The sequence below is a fragment of the Quercus suber genome, unplaced genomic scaffold (assembly GCF_002906115.3).
Source record: "Quercus suber isolate HL8 unplaced genomic scaffold, Cork oak 2.0 scaffold_56, whole genome shotgun sequence".
Classification (NCBI taxonomy): domain Eukaryota; kingdom Viridiplantae; phylum Streptophyta; class Magnoliopsida; order Fagales; family Fagaceae; genus Quercus; species Quercus suber.
Genome location: NW_027069521.1, coordinates 1625613 through 1640081, shown reverse-complemented (window position 1 = coordinate 1640081; position 14469 = coordinate 1625613). Strand labels below are relative to the sequence as shown.

The 14469-nt window shown below is 35.4% G+C and overlaps 1 protein-coding gene across 1 annotated transcript; it reads right to left on the bottom strand.

Annotated features, from left to right (window-relative positions):
• Positions 1-910: 910 nt before the first annotated feature.
• Positions 911-3165, bottom strand: LOC111998585 (xanthohumol 4-O-methyltransferase). Its single transcript, XM_024030675.2, has 2 exons — positions 2352-3165; positions 911-1263 (listed from the first exon to the last, which is right to left on the bottom strand). Exons 1-2 carry the CDS (start codon positions 3120-3122, stop codon positions 967-969), a joined length of 1068 nt encoding a protein of 355 aa, XP_023886443.1. The 5' UTR covers positions 3123-3165; the 3' UTR covers positions 911-966.
• Between the last annotated feature and the right edge of the window lie 11304 nt (positions 3166-14469).

Below are 14469 nucleotides of genomic sequence, written 5' to 3'. Positions count from 1 at the left end.
AAGGTATGTGAAATTTCCTAACTCTCACACTTTTGGGTTATTGGAGATTCTTTTATCACTGACTTAATTTTCGGAAGGTTTTTGGCCGGCATCCTACCGTTGCTCTCTTTAGTTCTTTGTTCTTTTGTTCTTCAGCTACCCTAATAAGCATACGTGCAGACAATCAACTCACTAATAGTTTTATGCATCATCAATATTAGTAGGTTGTCACTCTCAATTCTGATAGGGCTTCTACAGGTTTTAAAAGCTAACCCTACCTGAAGGTTCAGTGATTAGCTAGATGAAAGAATGTGGTTTAAATCCCTGACTAAAGGATTTTAGTTGTAAATCAATTTACCTTCTTGTGATGGATCATTATACTTCTAAGGAGAGTCCTTTTGAAGTAAAGTCCTAAGATCTCGAGACATTAACTTTCCTAAATCAATTTACCTTCTACAGGTTTGGATGTCTATTATTCTAATTTAATTAGAAATTATATCTATATATACTTAATATAATAATAGAAAATGAAAACTATTAACTTTTTGTTTACTTCTTCAAAGTTGCCACACAAAATTTTCAAATCTCAAATTTTCTACCGTTGTCATTCTAATATATATTTCTTAATTTAGTTTTTAGAGTGACAACTGACAAGTAGCAATATATAGTCTACGTTTAAACTATTTAGCTTCCTAAGAAAAATTTAAATTAATTAGAACTTAACCTTTTAAAATAGAGAAACACGACACAACACTAAAAATATCCTATTAAATTGGGATTGATCTTCTGTAAGAAAATTCTAAACAAATTAGCCATATTATTTTCCAAAATTTTCCTAATTAAACTTTTTATTCATTAGAAGTAGAACTTTTACACACACACACAGATATATATATATATATATTAATTATCAAACTTTCTCACCAATGCCTAAGTTAAAAACTGCTGACATTATTAAATAAATAAATAAACTACATCGTAACCATATCACTTAGGGTACGCCTCAATAATAGATTGTAAAGCTGGAATTTTGATGATATTGTAGCGAGGAAAGCCTGCTCCTTCCAATACTTTCTTCCACTCGAGTTCAGTCCTTTCCTTGCCATTAGTGTGTGCAATCATAACCAAATCAAATACTAAGCCTGTGTCATCAAATAGATCATTACCCTCTGGTTCTAGCACAGTTTCTACAATAATAACTTTTCCAGTCTCTTTCGATATTGCTTTTCGACAATTTTTCAAAATCTGGACACAACTTTGATCGCTCCAATCATGCATAATCCACTGCATTATTGAGAAGTAGTAATGTCATTAAGCTTTTGATAAGGACTTATCTGTGCACATTAGTGTTAGTGGGTTTAGAATATAGACAAAAAAACTTAATTTACATATTAATCATTGGGATAAGATTTCAAGGAAAAAGTCGCTTTTTTTTTTTTTTTAATTTTTTTAAAAAAAGTAAAAAGTCGTTTGAAATTGGGGCATATTTTCTACCCACTCCACTCACCATCTTTTTTCGTATTTTTGTATTTTATTATTATTAATATTAAATGAGGAATCAGAATTATAATATATAAACTTTTTGAGATGTAGCAACATGAGTTGGCATTTAACCATTATTATAACACTCCTCTTTACAAGTAAACAGAGAATTTATTTGCATACTCCTCTAATAATAAGTGAATTTTTTAAATGAAATTTTGATTTCTATAAATGGAAGTTAGAATGGAAACAAGATTCAAACTTATTTATGGCAAAGTTATCTCTAAAACTTAAGAACTATCACTGGATTCCAAAATTTAAGAAGTTAAGAAATTGGAGAATTTAATTATTATTCTACTAAAACCTTCTCTGCGAGACAAAAAGAACAGTGTTGATAAAGAAATGTGCAAGAATGACCTTCGGTCATCGGCTTACCTACTGGATCCAGTTAAACATTGTATAGCGTCAAGTCTGTTTCAAATTTGTGCCAGTTAGAAGAACATGAAGGTTTTGGCCGCAAATATTTGCTTTCGAACTCTTTCATCTTTGTTTTCATTAGTAACAGCAAACGAGTTGATCTAATCATCAAAACATCAAAGTCTAACACTGAATTCAATTACCAGAAGTATTGGCTCTTTTTATTATTGCGTCAAATTATCCACAATATATATATATATATATGCATGTTTCGAGCACTTTATCCTAGCTAGATGCTAGACTCATTGTGAACTAAAAAAAAAAAAACTAATACCCTTGAACAATATTAAACCATGCGTGACTTTGAAAAGAAAATCATGCAATCGCAAGGTTAAATTTGATGAAAAAAAATAAGGTCTAATAAAAAAAAGAGAAAAAACATTCATCTCTAAACAATAACCTTGTATACGTACCTTCATGAAAACTGCATCAGCATTGGGAATGGCTTGAAACATGTCACCTCCAACATGTGTGAGTCCATCATAAATGGGTGCCGTAGCAACAACATGTGGTAGATCAAAGTTGATACCTTTGATGTGTGGATAGGATTTCACAATCTCAGCTAGCCCACTACCGGTCCCACCTCCCACATCAACCAATGACCGCACAGAACCAAACCCATCTTTATACTCACAAAGAATAGCATTCATAGTAATCCTGGCCGTACAAGCCATGCCATCATTGAACAACTTGTTGAATCCAGGATTTTCAGAAGCAAAGTCCCAAATCTTATGGCCATTAGCCTTCTCAAAGGCTAAGCCACCGTCTTTGACACATTGGCTAAGAGTGTGCCATGGACCCACTAGCCATGGATGGGCCTCCAAGAGTACCATAGGTGCTAGGCTCATCTTGGAATCATGCAATAACCATTTCGATGAATGGGTTAGGCCGTACTGAGTTTCTTCATCACCTTCGGATGTTTGATGTGCGGAGAAGATCTTTCTGCGGACTAGCAACCTCATGATGCGTGTGAGGTAGCTGATATCTAGGGAGAGCGCATCATCAGTATTAGGAATACGAGCTACTATCTGGGACAAGGTCATTGGGCCACCATGCAAGTTTATAATGTCAGCTATGCGGAGCTCCACAGCACATTTCACTACCATGGAGTCTGCAAAGCTCAACATATATTTCCATATATCAGCTTGACCTTGCAACTCTGCTTCAGCTTCTTTTGTATCCATTCTCAAACACCCTCTCTCTTTCTCAAATGAAGTGGAACCCAAATTAATAGATCTTAGCAATCCAACAAAAAGTCACATTTTCTCACTACCCAATAAAAAGTCACAATTATTCCCACCATCCAGACCGCAACAAAATAAAAAATTAAATAAAAATCAAATCTAGATTTATACGCAACCACGTGAACCCATTTACCCACAAGGGCCACGACCCAAGAAGGGTAAATGGAAAGACCAATTTGAAATGAATTTAAGTCTGAAGGCCATGCCACCTCATTTAAGCGCCTATGTCTCAACCCAACAACTTTTAGTGTGAGTTTGGCTTAGTTTATTAAAATTTTTTTTTTTTTTTAAGTGGAGTTTTCAAAAAGTGCAGTATGAAAAAGTAATTTTTGAAAAAGTGGTAAAAGCTGTTAAAAATTACTTTTTGAAAAAGTTGAGTATTTGGCTAGCACTTATAAAAGTAGCAGTTTGAGGGATAAATTACCAAAAAAGACAATATACATATGAGAGAGTTTATTTTATATTTAAATCAACTATTTCATATACTTACTAAAAAAAACTAATTTATAATAATAATAATAATATTATTATTATTATTATTATTATTATTATTTTAACAATGTTTGTGTTTAGTTCTTTTTAATGTCATAATTCTTTGTTATTACCATTAATGACTTCTTATCAATATTAATTAAATCTAAATAATTTTCATCATCATGAAGCACAAAATGAAAATGTAAAACGTTGATAAAATACATACTAATAATCCAAGTTTAAATTGTACTACATAAAAATGTAAAAAGATAATAAAATACATGCCAATAATCTAAGTTTAAATTGTACTATATAAAAATGTAAAAAATTGTACTACATGAATTCTGCTCTAGTTGCTGCAACATCCCTAAACATTCTATCAAGTTGTTGTAGATTCTGTAGACTTTTATGTCGAAATTTTGAAGCTTTGGGTACTTCCTACAAAATATAATTTTTATTTCACTCATATTACAATAATATACATAACTATTTCAAACTAACTACATATTAATAAAATACTCAACTCACCTTCAACTTCATGTCCCACCAATCATCACTAGCATCAATTGTTCCCTTCAGTGCATCCCAACCTAAATTTGTGTCAAGACTCTTCAATTTTTCTCACACTCTCCAATCTACTTTTAATACATCCCACCCACATTTTAATTGTTCCTTATCATAATTTAGACCGATCTCATCATAGAATTTGATTACCAAATTACTCCAACCTTTGGCAGTTAAGGCAGCAAAGAATCATTTATTCCCAACTTCAATCTCTTCCACACAAAAGTTACAAAAAGTAGTTGTCCAACTTGGATCTCCCCATAATGCTCTTGTTTTGTTTGCCTCGGAGATGGAAGTGGTGTTTTTACCCATCTATAGAGTTAAGCAACCATAAGACGCAATAAATGGATCAACTTTGACACACCAACTGAAAATTATTGTTGAGAATCTTTTTAAAAATAAGCTCCTATACCCAGCAGCCTTTAGAAACTCAAATATTTTTTCATCAACTGAGCATAGTCTACAAAACTCAACTACTTCATCAATAACTATTTTTTCTTGAAAAAACAAAAACAAAATAGAAAGACAAAAACTAAACCAACCCACTTGAAGCTAATTCAAAATAAACTTGGAAACTTCAACAACTTTGCTTTTCATCAATTGGTCTTGCGTGTGTTGCTGCATGGTGAAGTGCTGCAAGGTGTACGTGGGCTACTGATGTGGGGTGTGTCTACTGCTGATGGGGCATTTGTGTGTAGATAATTCGGCAATTGAACACACATGCCCCATCAACTGCACACCTATGCCCCATCAGCAAGAGACGCACCCCACATCAGTAGCCCACGCATACCCTGCAGCACCTCACCATGCAGCAACATACGCATGCCTCATCAGCACCACACGCGCTCCCCATCAACACCCCACACACATATACACCTACACACTCCTAACATTAAGATGTGACACACTAACATGTATTTGCATCCTCAATATAAAAACATATAGGCTCCATGGCACATCTTTGACACCTTCGAATTGCAAAATTTCACAATGCCACTCACACCACCAATAAATACAGATTCCATTATATGTTAAGGGTCACATAAAAAACATTTCATAGACATATTTGACTAAAGGATGCATATATGGGAAACTGATTGTATAAAATATTTTAAGAGGACTAGAATAAACATTCCATTGTATTATTGTATTCAATCAGTTTCCCATAATGCTTCTCTATTTTCTACAAAGTATGGAGGATGCATACTAGAAACTATGTAAAAAAGTAAAGTTGGACCCTCTGGAATTCCAAATTGAAATACCCAACATCTTTGCCCCTAATTAAACCCAACTGAAATACCCAACATCTGTATTGCCCCACAGGAACTAAAATACCCAATTCCAATTCCAAAGAAGTCAAACCTGAAACAAAAACTAAAATATATACCCAATTCCAAAGAAGACCCAAATCATGTTAAACTTAAAAAATCATATCTCAATCCAAAGTGAGTTGAACAGAGAAAGGGGGGTTGGAACTAAAATACAAAGCATGTACTCACAAATATTTTCAGTCCAAAACAGAACAAATACATCATTAGCAAGAACAAATAAAGCATGCACAAATCTGAAAATTTTTCAATAAATATTTTAGAATCTCTGGTGGTACCTGGTGGTTTTTGGTAGCAGATCAATAGTACCTGGTGGTTTTCTTAGATCAGATATATAGACATAAATAAAATTATATATATATATATATATATAGACGAGAAGAAGATGAAGAAGAACCTGGTGGTTTTTGGTAGCAGATCAGTTTTTGGTAGTAGATCAGTGGTACTTGGTGGTTTTCTCAGATTAGATATATAGATATAAATAAAATTAAAAAAAAATACAGACGAGAAGAAGAAGAAGAAGAAGACGACGACGAAGGAGAAAGAAGAAGAAGACGAAGAATTTGTTGAAGAATGGCTTGTGTAGCAGCATGAAGAATTTACTTGGTGGTACCTGGTGGTTTTTGGTAGCAGTTTTTGGTAGCATATCAGTGGTACCTAGTGGTTTTCTTAGATCAGATATATAGACATAAAAAAAAAAATTATTAAAAAAAAAAAAAATATATATATATATATACGAGAAGAAGACGAAGAAGAACCTGGTGGCTTTTGGTAACAGATCAGTTTTTGGTAGTAGATTAGTGGTACCAGGTGGTTTTCTCAGATCAGATATATCGACATAAATAAAATTAAAAAAAAAAAAATACAGACGAGAAGAAGAAGAAGAAGAAGAAGATGAAGAAGAAAGAAGAAGAAGACAAAGAATTTGTTGAAGAACGGCTTGTGTAGCAGCATGAAGAATTTACCTACAGTAGCACGGAGAGGATTGTGCAAGAGAAGGGGATTGTTCTGAAGATGAGATGAGAGGGATTGGGGGTGAGCTGCAGACCTTGATATATTAAAGGGCAAATTTGGTTTTCAATAAAATGCTTGGGCATTTTGGTAATTAATGGCAGCTTCTCAACGGTAACATTTCTCAACGTGCTTTGGCTTTTGCAAAAGCTCGCCAGAGCTGTGTGTGTTAGAAGCCCGTTTCTTCACATTTCAAAAAGCCACGTTTTAGAAAAAGCAGGTTGACAGACTCTTACCAAACGGGTAGGATGAAAAAGTGGTCTGAAAAAACCCTTTTTGCACTTGAAAAGTGCAAACAAACAGGCACTTAAGCTAACCTTAAAGGTGATATGTAAACTAACATTTTAAAAAAAAAAAAAAAAAAAAACTATATTAACTTTGTTGCAACCAAATTTGGGACAAAATTGGCACATGCCCTTTTCGGGCAAAATAAGTAGCATTTTCCCCCCTTTTTCAAATTAATTAGGGAAATTCCTCTCTTTTGAAACTCAATTTTCTCAAAATCGAGTTTAAAAAAAAAAATCTGGAGCCCTATAATGGCGTTTTAAGGAGCCTATAGTGACGTTTTAAGGACCTATAGTGACGTTTTGGAACTCGAGTTCCATGAACTCAAGTTATAGGTAATTTTTTAAAATTATTTTAGTTATAACTCAAGTTCATGGAGCTCGAGTTCCAAAATGCCACTATAGGTCCTTAAAACGTCACTATATGCTCCTTAGAAATGTCATTATAAGGCTTAACTCGATTTTGAGAAAATTGAGTTTCAAAAGATGGGCATTTTCTTAATTAATTTGGGAAATGGGGCAAAATGCTACTTATTTTGCCCGAAAAGGGCATTCGCCAATTTTGTCCCCAAATTTGATAACTCTATCTTTTTGGGCTCTGTTAGAGATATATTAGACATATTAATCTCAGGAGCGGTGCCACCTTAAAGTCAGGGTGGTCCTATATTAGACATATCAGTCCCAGGAGTGGTGCCACCTTAAGGCCAGGGTGGTCCCAAGACCACCCTGACCTGAATTTTTATTTTTATTTTATATATATATATATATATAATAATTTAAAAAATTTTATTTGTCTACCCTTCAAAAAAAATTGGGAACACTCTCAGTTTTTTTTATGCCAATAAAATTAAATTTTGCTCCATAATTTGTTCTACATTCAGTGGATGAATGATTGCTTGGTTGTGTACATTGAAAGAGATGTAGCTTGTAATATTGATAATGAGACTATCATGCAACGATTTCAAAATATGAAAACTCGTAGAAGGTGTTGTGGTACATTTCTTTACACCTAATATTATTTGAATAACACCTATTTATTTATTTTCAAATGTCACAAACAAATTATTAGACATGCCTAAATATTTTCTAACTATCACTATGCTAGCTCACAACCTTTCTCCTCTCTATCACGAAACTGGGCTACAAATGCAAAACACTATGGGACCTAATATTTTCTTGTAAAAGCCTGAATTATTTAGTAAGTGAGATAAAGTCTAATCCTTTCTAAAGCCCAAGAATTTTATACTTAGCAAATATTCGAAAAAGCCCATGATGCAAATTCATGGCAATACTATCTTGTCCAATGGGATTCAACCCCATGATCAAAGCCCAAGATTCAAACCCGTGGCAAATTATTCGTCAAAAGGGCCCAGTTCCCACTGGTAATATCAAAAACCCAATTTTCATTGGCAATATCAAAAGCCTAGTTCCCACTGGCAATATCCAAAGCCCATTTTTCATTGGCACTATTTTATCAAAGAGCCCAAAATTATTAATGCTTGGCAAAGAAAAAAATATATATCATGGTATAATTGTTGCTTAAATATTGCTATGGAAATCATCTTATAAAAATCCATTGGGGGTTATCTTGAAGATTATGATCTCATGTTATAAACCAATGAAGTGCATGATCACCATTTGTGTCACAACATCAACACTCATGGAAAATATTCAAACCCACAAGCTCAACATTTAAATTATGATGAGGTTATTAGAAACCACGAGCATTATTTACAATACGAAATTCACGGTAAATCATTTACAAAAGCATTTTGAATCTTGTCCTATTGTCCCAAATATTAAAACTAATTGCCTAAAGGTCCATTGCAAGTATCTATGAAAAAACCCAAAATATTTACTAATAAAAGTCCATGAGGAATGAAAACCCATGTCAAACATGCATTGTTAATGTCCATTTTGTAGGATGCACACAACTTGGCCCGGAGGAACCAGCCCATGTACCCAATCCAAAAGACCCCAGCAATAGGCAGAGGATTGAGAGTGGACAAACAAACCTTGTTCATCCCTTTAAAAAAAAAAAAAAAGACTAGAGACCCTTACGAGAGAACCAGGCCTTTGAGGATGAACTAGGAGCTGTCCCATCAGTTTTCTGCACCCTCTACCTAACGTGAACAGTGCCCGAGGGCTATCATATCAGCTGAAGTCTAAAGGATGATGGAACTCCATCATCTTCCTCAAGACTGTATCTCTAGCGAAAGGGGAGCTGAAACCAAATTATCCAAACCTCAACAAATTGATGCTATAAATGTTAAAAATGTTCAAGACGTGACTTATGTGCCAAGCCCATAAATCCTAAAGAAGAAAAATTGGGAACATGTGGTTTGGAGGGCGTAAAGGGATCTCCAACGGAACCACCTGAAGTGGACTTAGAATTTGACACTTAGCTTGGGGTGTTGAATCTTACTTCTTGGGAGACCAAATCTCAGTTTGCAGTATTAGGATTCATTCTTGATACACGCCTTAATCCCCTTGATTAAGCTCAGCCCAGAAATCCTAGCATTTAATGCAAAACACTCTAAAATCCCATCATTACCCAAAGAAGTAAGGTAGCCCCTAAAGTAAATTTCCTACTTCTTACCAAAAATCTCAGGATGATTAACCTTGATTCACTACCTCTGATGAATCCTACGTTTTTTGGATTCTTGTTAAGTAATGCTTCTCTAAAGCTCCATTATAAAAACATAAACACCTCAGCCCACTGGAGGACAGCTACCCCCTCTAAAACTCTTGATTTGTGTAGCTTTTCCTTAAGCTCACCACTCATTATCTTAGCCCACACCCATATAATCTCAGAGGCTCTTTTCCCCCTTTCACACAATCACAGCTCAAGCTGTCTCCCAACTAGCCACAAATAGCCCACTACTCACAAAAGCCTTAATCTTAGTATTAATCCTATCCCACTCACTCAAAACAGCCCGCATTCACCTCGTTTATGCCTTACAAACACACACTCACCAAAATCTTAATTTAATACTTGTTGCACTGAGGTGGGATCTCTCTCTTCCTTCACACCATGCCAATTAATCCTTCTTCTTTTTTTCTTCCTATAGAGCCTTTAATTTTTACTTTTTATTTTATTGTTGAAGGATATGATGTATTTATAACGATCGAACTCATCCCTCACATTGATGTAATGATGGCCGAAAGTATAATAAATTCCTCTTGGCTGAGACATATAAGGACCCCCAGGAGTTAACATTTTTTCCTAAATTTATTTACTCATTGATTGCTAGACTGTGTAATTTCACCCTTACTGTTGGACAATTTATTTTTTCGGACTTAAGTGTAACTTCACCCTTACCACTATAGAATTTATTTCCCTTGAACTATCAGAATAGGACCACTAATGTACTAACTAAGTATTGTAAAGTATTTTTCATTGGGCTTTTGTTGCTGTTTTGTTAAGTGCAGCTTCTGTTTCTTACTCGGATAGGCTTGTCATCACACCGAAAGCCTTTGGGTGCCATCTCAAGCACCCATAGTCAAGTTTCGGCTTGGCTTCCCAAAATCTTATTTAGAAGCATCAATTCCCCCCTCAACATAAGGCAATTGTAAACTTTATGTATTTGCATTTTTTTTTTTTATTGTTGTTGTCAATATATGAATTTCTCTTTTTATTAAATTGTACAATTTATGCTTCTTAAGGAATACTCTGAAAAAAATTTCTAGAGCCGCCACTAAAATGTCCAATGTAATAGGCCCAAGCCCACTCCTGCTTGTATTAGTAGTCTAGGGTTTAGTCGTCTATATATACTCATGTTAGGGTTCATTGTAACACAAGTTATTGTACTACATTCTTACATAATAAAGATGTAGCCCTTAAGGGATTCCTCCGTGGATGTAGGCCGACAAGGCTGAACCACATAACCCTTGTGTTCTTGGTGTTCCTATTCTATACTTCCCATTCTGCATCTACTCTGGTATATATAACATGGTATAATACATCGCGTTACTAATATATTTAACATGATATCAGAGCCAAACTTCATTCTTGGCATCAAACAAACATCTCTAGCAAGCAAAGAAGATTCTCACATGCACACCACCATCTGAAGTCACACATGCATGTCTACTAGATCTAAACTCCACGGCATCTCATAGCCACCATGGCTCAGTGCTTTGTCAAAATCCAACAACCAAGCAAACCGTGACTTACCTTCTCAGATTTATGCATATCAAGCCTTCACCTGATGAAACTTACACCACAGACGTACTTCATGGCCTCTTGCAAACAAAACCCAAGAAGCTAGCTCCACCAAAAGCTTCACGCGCCGCCACGCTCCATAAGAGATTCCAGCACAATCCCACGCACTGCCAAAAGTTCTCGACTCCCAGATTAGAGTTTGGCCACATGCGTCGCCATGATAGCCTTGTAGCCCCCCGATCTGTCAAACAGTGAAATCAGGCCTTTATTCAACGAATGATGTGCCGCCACGTGCACACTGTTAGATCCACACGCTACTAGGGAATGCACACGCCACAACGCTCTGAAAGACTTCTGCTGCTGTCAGTGTAACGTCATTAGTTAATGTCATCTAGCCATGTCAGCACCATATAAGCCTTAGCCACATCAACCCTCGTCCACGTCAGCGCCACGTTATCAAGATGACATCAGCGACTCTGTTACCCGATCAGTGACTCGACCCGAAAACCCGAAACCAACCCGGATAGTGTAGCATGTTGACCGTGCTTGACCGTTGACTTTTTCCATTAATTGATTTTGACTTTTTGCTTTGACCATTGACCAAAAGTCAAAAATTTTAAAAGGGCTTATCTTGCTTAGTTTTTTTCGCGTAGATTTCGATTTTGGATTCCTTTTCTTTGTTTGAAGCTCTGAAATTGGTTAATTGGCACATTCTTCATTGTGGTTTCTTTAAAGGCATTCTTCAAGGTATTTTCAAGAGATCTTCTCATGTTTATCCAACCTCAAGCCTTCGTCAAGCTTTTGTCTTAAGTTTAAGGGAGGGTGTTAGAGATATATTAGACATATTAGCCCAATGTGTTAGGTTTTTAGACCCTTGTAAACTAGATTTTTTAACCTAATTAATTAACCAAGTGAATACTTAGGTTTATTATTCAGATCTAGGTTAAAACAATAACAATCATATCATGTAAAGCAGTGGAAAATATAAAGAACACAATGATATGATGACCCAGGAAAACCAAACCGGTAAAAAAAACCTTGGGAGGATTTAACCTAACTATCCTTAAGGTAAAAAGCAAATCCACTATGAAAAAATTGAAGTTTGTACAATAGAACTTAGATCACAAACATTCTATTGCTATCTCGAGTAGAAAACTTATTATCACGACCCCATAATAGCTTTGAGTCCACGAACTACTTTTTTCCTTGGCCTTTGCAACACAAGCACCCACACCCACACTTGTGACAAAAAACACAAACTCTTCTATTTGTGACTCTAAGACCAACCTTAAAGATTTAGATCATCAGCACCTTTGATGACTAGAGAAGGTAGCAACTTCTACAATACCAGATTTTGAGATTCTTCAAGGAATAACACCAGTAAAAGACATGAAAGATCTTTTTGGGTACAAAAACCTAGATACAAAAAAGGCAATCTCTTCTCTCTCTGAAAAGTCTTATAAAAATGTGCTTAGGGTTTCCTTTATATACTAGAAGAAGTAGATCTGAAACCCTAATCCTTTTTGGGCTTGAACTACTGTTTGGGCTTAATTAAAATTCTGGAGATACGAATCTCGATCGATCGAGCCTGTTTCTCGATCGGTCGAACCAAACAAATTTTGAATTCTCTTTTCTGCAGCTTGCTTGTTCTTGGATCTTGACTTGTATCACCTTAAGCATTGTCTAATAATACCTATAAACTCTAGGATCTATATCTAGACAAGTTTGTGTTCACAATTTGCTAATTGTTCTAAACTTTTAGAACCTAACACAATGTAATAGGCCTAATAGGCCCAAGCTCACTCCTGCTTATACTAGTAGTCTAGGGTTTAGTTGCCTATATATACTCATGTTAGGGTTCATTGTAACACAGATTATTGTATTACACTCTTATATGTTAAAGATGTAGCCCTTAAGGGATTCCTCCGTGGATGTAGGCTGACAAGGCTGAACCACGTAACCCCCGTGTTCTTGGTGTTCTTATTCTATACTTCCCATTCCACATCCATTCTAGTATATATAACATGGTATAACACATTACATTGCTAATATATTTAACAGGCTCCTTGCTCCTTTCCGATGTGCAGTCTATAAGGGGTAGAGGCAATGAAGGCTGACTGGCTAAGGCTAGTGGTCACGATGGTAGGCTGTTGATGATGGTCGGGCAGCGGCCGTGGTTTGAAGCTTAGCATATGTGTTTGTTTCCTTGAAAATGGGTTCATCTTAAATTTTAGGGGGAAAACTGGGTTTGATTACATATAAGGAGGTTTTTTTTTTTTTTTTTTTTTTTTTTTGGAATTCTTAGGGGCTTCACGATTGCTCTCAAAATTGAGAACCCATTAAAGAATTCCCGTTCATTATAGGAAAGAGCGAATCTTTGGATCATTGTTGATATCTAATAGTAGTAGCACTAAAAAAATAATTCAAGGCCTTTTCCCAATCCTTTGTTATTTATTGTGACAACTTTCAAAACGCATAGCCCAAAGTAACATTAGAATCAAATCCTTGATTTTCCTATCAAGTAGAGTTTCAGTCACATAAATGACTCCAGCTCTAAAATGGCTTCCGATGAACTTGCTCTTGAAAAATTACCCTCAACGATTTCATTAAAAATGAAATAAATAGGACTCTGTTTTTTGTTTAAATTTATGGTGAACGAGCAGAAAACTCATGTCATCACCTCCAAGAGTCTAACACTAAAACTACCACAAGTTTGTTTGTTGTTGTTGTTTGTTTGTTTTTAAAAACATTAGTTTACTTTTCACCGTTTGAGTTTCTAGAGTCTAGAGTTAAGTTGTTGGGTTAAGTTTAAATGAGGCGGCATACTCTACACCTTTGATTTATTTCAAAACAATCATGTCCATAAAATGGACACTCTCCATTTCAAAGAGAAATGGAGAGGATCCGAGTCCCCAACAAAGAAGTTGCACCAACAGCCCACCACGAGCTACAAACATGTTGGAATGGCTTGAATGGTCAAAAACCAACAAGCCATTAAATATTAGCATGCCCATGTCAGAAAGTATGGCTTGATATTTAACCAAGCCAAAGATTGGCATCCACAAATAGCATGCGTGAAGGAATACAGAAGTCTTGATGCATGGATTCTTGGCCGAATTTGTTAACTTCTTTGTCAACAGAAGTCTTGCTAAATATTCGGCTAGACCTTTAGCTATAAATAAAGGTGGAGGAAGAGAGCTCCTACGTGAGATAGTAAAGAGCTTCTTTTGTGTGTGCACCAAAGATAGAAGTTAGAGAGTCCTGCAACTATTTTCTAAATACCAGAGGATGCTCTCTATTTATTTGTGAGAAAACCAAAGGTTTATTATAAAAAAAAATAAAAAATAAAATAAAATAAAAAGGTGAGACAACCAAGGGTGTATTGGGGGTTTGGGTTTGTGAGAGTATCTTCAAGCTATTGTTGTAATCTCCAAAGTAATAGTGAAACTTTATTCTGTCGC

Excerpts from the sequence above, each read along its gene's own strand:
- LOC111998585 (XM_024030675.2), bottom strand. The coding sequence starts at position 3,122 with ATGGATACAAAAGAAGCTGAAGCAGAGTTGCAAGGTCAAGCTGATATA. Across the intron at positions 1,264-2,351 it reads CTGATGCAGTTTTCATGAAG|TGGATTATGCATGATTGGAG; the intron begins GTACGTATACAA and ends TCAATAATGCAG.